The sequence below is a fragment of the Pseudophryne corroboree genome, chromosome 2 (genome assembly GCF_028390025.1).
Source record: "Pseudophryne corroboree isolate aPseCor3 chromosome 2, aPseCor3.hap2, whole genome shotgun sequence".
Lineage (NCBI taxonomy): Eukaryota > Metazoa > Chordata > Amphibia > Anura > Myobatrachidae > Pseudophryne > Pseudophryne corroboree.
In genome coordinates, this window is record NC_086445.1 from 349,986,056 (window position 1) to 349,991,405 (window position 5,350).

Sequence of the window (5,350 nt, forward strand, 5' to 3'; positions counted from 1 at the left end):
CCCCGTTACCAAATACCATCTAGGTTCCACTTCTCTAGGCATGCGATACCGAGAATGTACACGGATGTCAGAAAAAGACTCACCAGTGTCCTAAAAAATGCAGTTGTACCCAATGTCCACTTAACCACGGACATGTGGACAAGTGGAGCAGGGCAGGGTCAGCACTATATGACTGTGACAGCCCACTGGGTAGATGTATGGACTCCCGCCGCAAGAACAGCAGCGGCGGCACCAGTAGCAGCATCTCGCAAACGCCAACTCTTTCCTAGGCAGGCTACGCTTTGTATCACCGGTTTCCAGAATACGCACACAGCTGAAAACCTCTTACGGCAACTGAGGAAGATCATCGCGGAATGGCTTACCCCAATTGGACTCTCCTGTGGATTTGTGGCATCGGACAACGCCAGCAATATTGTGTGTGCATTAAATATGGGCAAATTCCAGCACGTCCCATGTTTTGCACATACCTTGAATTTGGTGGTGCAGAATTTTAAAAAAAAACGACAGGGGCGTGCAAGAGATGCTGTCGGTGGCCAGAAGAATTGCGGGACACTTTCGGCGTACAGGCACCACGTACAGAAGACTGGAGCACCACCAAAAACGCCTGAACCTGCCCTGCCATCATCTGAAGCAAGAAGTGGTAACGAGGTGGAATTCAACCCTATATATGCTTCAGAGGTTGGAGGAGCAGCAAAAGGCCATTCAAGCCTATACAATTGAGCACGATATAGGAGGTGGAATGTACCTGTCTCAAGCGCAGTGGAGAATGATTTCAACGTTGTGCAAGGTTCTGCAACCTTTTGAACTTGCCACACGTGAAGTCAGTTCAGACACTGCCAGCCTGAGTCAGGTCATTCCCCTCATCAGGCTTTTGCAGAAGAAGCTGGAGGCATTGAAGGAGGAGCTAAAAGGGAGCGATTTCGCTAGGCATGTGGGACTTGTGGATGGAGCCCTTAATTCGCTTAACAAGGATTCACGGGTGGTCAATCTGTTGAAATCAGAGCACTACATTTTGGCCACCGTGCTCGATCCTAGATTTAAAACCTACCTTGGATCTCTCTTTCCGGCAGACACAAGTCTGCTGGGGTTCAAAGACCTGCTGGTGACAAAATTGTCAAGTCAAGCGGAACGCGACCTGTCAACATCTCCTCCTTCACATTCTCCCGCAACTGGGGGTGCGAGGAAAAGGCTCAGAATTCCGAGCCCACCCGCTGGCGGTGATGCAGGGCAGTCTGGAGCGACTGCTGATGCTGACATCTGGTCCGGACTGAAGGACCTGACAACGATTACGGACATGTCGTCTACTGTCACTGCATATGATTCTCTCCCCATTGAAAGAATGGTGGAGGATTATATGAGTGACCGCATCCAAGTAGGCACGTCAGACAGTCCGTACTTATACTGGCAGGAAAAAGAGGCAATTTGGAGGCCCTTGCACAAACTGGCTTTATTCTACCTAAGTTGCCCTCCCACAAGTGTGTACTCCGAAAGAGTGTTTAGTGCCGCAGCTCACCTTGTCAGCAATCGGCGTACGAGGTTACTTCCAGAAAATGTGGAGAAGATGATGTTCATTAAAATGAATTATAATCAATTCCTCCGTGGAGACATTGACCAGCAGCAATTGCCTCCACAAAGTACACAGGGAGCTGAGATGGTGGATTCCAGTGGGGACGAATTGATAATCTGTGAGGAGCGGGATGTACACGGTGATATATCGGAGGATGATGATGAGGTGGACATCTTGCCTCTGTAGAGCCAGTTTGTGCAAGGAGAGATTAATTGCTTCTTTTTCGGTGGGGGTCCAAACCAACCCGTCATTTCAGTCACAGTCGTGTGGCAGACCCTGTCACTGAAATGATGGGTTGGTTAAAGTGTGCATGTCCTGTTTATACAACATAAGGGTGGGTGGGAGGGCCCAAGGACAATTCCATCTTGCACCTCTTTTTTCTTTCATTTTTATTTGCGTCATGTGCTGTTTGGGGAGTGTTTTTTGGAAGGGCCATCCTGCGTGACACTGCAGTGCCACTCCTAGATGGGCCAGGTGTTTGTGTCGGCCACTAGGGTCGCTTAGCTTACTCACACAGCTACCTCATTGCGCCTCTTTTTTTCTTTGCGTCATGTGCTGTTTGGGGAGTGTTTTTTGGAAGGGCCATCCTGCGTGACACTGCAGTGCCACTCCTAGATGGGCCAGGTGTTTGTGTCGGTCACTAGGGTCGCTTAGCTTACTCACACAGCTACCTCATTGCGCCTCTTTTTTTCTTTGCGTCATGTGCTGTTTGGGGAGTGTTTTTTGGAAGGGCCATCCTGCGTGACACTGCAGTGCCACTCCTAAATGGGCCAGGTGTTTGTGTCGGCCACTAGGGTCGCTTATCTTACTCACACAGCTACCTCATTGCGCCTCTTTTTTTCTTTGCGTCATGTGCTGTTTGGGGAGTGTTTTTTGGAAGGGCCATCCTGCGTGACACTGCAGTGCCACTCCTAGATGGGCCAGGTGTTTGTGTCGGCCACTAGGGTCGCTTATCTTACTCACACAGCTACCTCATTGCGCCTCTTTTTTTCTTTGCGTCATGTGCTGTTTGGGGAGTGTTTTTTGGAAGGGCCATCCTGCGTGACACTGCAGTGCCACTCCTAGATGGGCCAGGTGTTTGTGTCGGCCACTAGGGTCGCTTAGCTTACTCACACAGCTACCTCATTGCGCCTCTTTTTTTCTTCTTTGCGTCATGTGCTGTTTGGGGACTATTTTTTGAAGTGCCATCCTGTCTGACACTGCAGTGCCACTCCTAGATGGGCCAGGTGTTTGTGTCGGCCACTTGTGTCGCTTAGCTTAGTCACACAGCGACCTTGGTGCGCCTCTTTTTTTCTTTGCGTCATGTGCTGTTTAGGGAGTGTTTTTTGGAAGGGCCATCCTGCGTGACACTGCAGTGCCACTCCTAGATGGGCCAGGTGTTTGTGTCGGCCACTAGGGTCGCTTAGCTTACTCACACAGCTACCTCATTGCGCCTCTTTTTTTCTTTGCGTCATGTGCTGTTTGGGGAGTGTTTTTTGGAAGGGCCATCCTGCGTGACACTGCAGTGCCACTCCTAGATGGGCCAGGTGTTTGTGTCGGCCACTAGGGTCGCTTGTCTTACTCACACAGCTACCTCATTGCGCCTCTTTTTTTCTTTGCGTCATGTGCTGTTTGGGGAGTGTTTTTTGGAAGGGCCATCCTGCGTGACACTGCAGTGCCACTCCTAGATGGGCCAGGTGTTTGTGTCGGCCACTAGGGTCGCTTAGCTTACTAACACAGCTACCTCATTGCGCCTCTTTTTTTCTTTCGTCATGTGCTGTTTGGGGAGTGTTTTTTGGAAGGGCCATCCTGCGTGACACTGCAGTGCCACTCCTAGATGGGCCAGGTGTTTGTGTTGGTCACTAGGGTCGCTTATCTTACTCACACAGCTACCTCATTGTGCCTCTTTTTTTCTTTGCGTCATGTGCTGTTTGGGGAGTGTTTTTTGGAAGGGCCATCCTGCGTGACACTGCAGTGCCACTCCTAGATGGGCCAGGTGTTTGTGTCGGCCACTAGGGTCGCTTAGCTTAGTCATCCAGTGACCTCGGTGCAAATTTTAGGACTAAAAATAATATTGTGAGGTATTCAGAATAGACTGAAAATGAGTGGAAATTATTGTTTTTGAGGTTAATAATACTTTGGGATCAAAATGACCCCCAAATTCTATGATTTAAGCTGTTTTTTAGTGTTTTTTGAAAAAAACACCCGAATCCAAAACACACCCGAATCCGACAAAAAAAATTCGGTGAGGTTTTGCCAAAACGCGGTCGAACCCAAAACACGGCCGCGGAACCGAACCCAAAACCAAAACACAAAACCCGAAAAATTTCAAGTGCACATCTCTAATGTTTACATTAGATTACGTTTGGCAAAAAAATAAAAAGTACAGAATCACATTTAGGATGTCTTCACCAAATCGTAGACAAAAATTTGGAAATCGTCATCAAACTTAATGAAGTACACAGATGGTTTAGCTTCAACTTGATGAATAACCATGCCGTTCCTTTTTGAGCCATCTTCTTTGGCATATTCCACTTGCTTGCCCACCAGGCTGTCCACAACCTCCCCTGGTTCTCTTTCAACTGGAGGGGAATCATTTGAGTCTGGCATGATCCGAAGATCTCCTTCTTTATAGTCATCTAAAAGTTGATACATATATAAGACTGGGTCCTTTTCATAGGTTATATAAAACCATGTGTTCATAATAGGTGCTCGTGCTAATACCATCCCTCGCCACTCATCCTTGGAACCATCCTCTGTTTCAAACATATGCTCCACTGCTTTACCAATCATTGTGTCAGCCAAATGGGCATCTCTGATTCGGGATGAGGCAACTCTGTCTGGTAGAACTTCAAGAACAGACACCCTTTCATCCTTGTGAAGCTCAAGTCCATAGACACAATCAAATCCATCATACTTTATAAGATAGAGGGAGGGATTCACTGGTACTTGATCCAGAACTGTTCCTTTCCACTGGGTTATTGGCCCACTGCCCTCTTTCCACCCATGCTGTATTCTACAGCCTACAATATTTTGCCTTGGCTGGGAGATTGGTTTACTTGGTCCCATATTGTTTTGATGTTTCTTATGAGATGTTCTTTTCTTCATCATATTTGCAGAAACACCCTGCATGTGCTGCATCAGCTCTCGATCGCTGAGCAGCCGCCTTTCCAAATGGAGTCTTAATTCATCTGTGTATTAAAGGGCAGCAGGGCTGCCGAACTAGGGTGAAAAGTGTAGTCACTCCAAGTTTGTTGTAGTCCTTCCAGTCTACATGAAAAAGAACCCCTTCTTTTCCACCTTTTAGAAAAACTCCGACCCTCAATTGCTCTGATCAGAAGTCATTTATCTGGGGCAGATAGGATGTGTTTCCCTCCACTCCCACTGCAGGCACAGTGTCCCCTGCGGCCAGTTGCTCCAATCCTCCTCCTCCCTCCTTTGTCAGACTCCGTCACCACCACTGTGCGCTGCTATGGAAGAGCAGCTCCCGCCTCACTCCCCCTGAACTTCCAAGCCCTCCGCTCAGACACTCCAGTGCTCGTTCCCTTCCCTCACCCCCTCCCTCTCCACACACTGCCAGATTTGGAGCTGGCTGCTACTATATGGCCGCCTGTCACTCTGCTGCCAGGACCAGGCCTCGCCTTCCTGCCAAATACTGATCCCTCCAGAGCTGCATACTGTATACTGTACTGTGCGACGTGTGTTATACACCTGGTCATTATACATCCTGTAATCTGTTCTGAGCGATGTGTGAGATTCACCTGGTAATATCTGTGCTCAGTGTGCTGCATTGTGGGGACCACC

At 48.6% G+C, this 5,350-nt stretch overlaps 1 protein-coding gene across 1 annotated transcript; it reads right to left on the reverse strand.

Annotated features, from left to right (window-relative positions):
- Positions 1 to 3,943: 3,943 nt before the first annotated feature.
- LOC135050801 (spindlin-W-like) lies at positions 3,944 to 4,672 on the reverse strand. Its single transcript, XM_063957126.1, has one exon. It carries the CDS (start codon positions 4,655 to 4,657, stop codon positions 3,944 to 3,946), a length of 714 nt encoding a protein of 237 aa, XP_063813196.1. The 5' UTR covers positions 4,658 to 4,672.
- Between the last annotated feature and the right edge of the window lie 678 nt (positions 4,673 to 5,350).

Excerpts from the sequence above, each read along its gene's own strand:
- LOC135050801 (XM_063957126.1), bottom strand. The coding sequence starts at position 4,657 with ATGATGAAGAAAAGAACATCTCATAAGAAACATCAAAACAATATGGGA.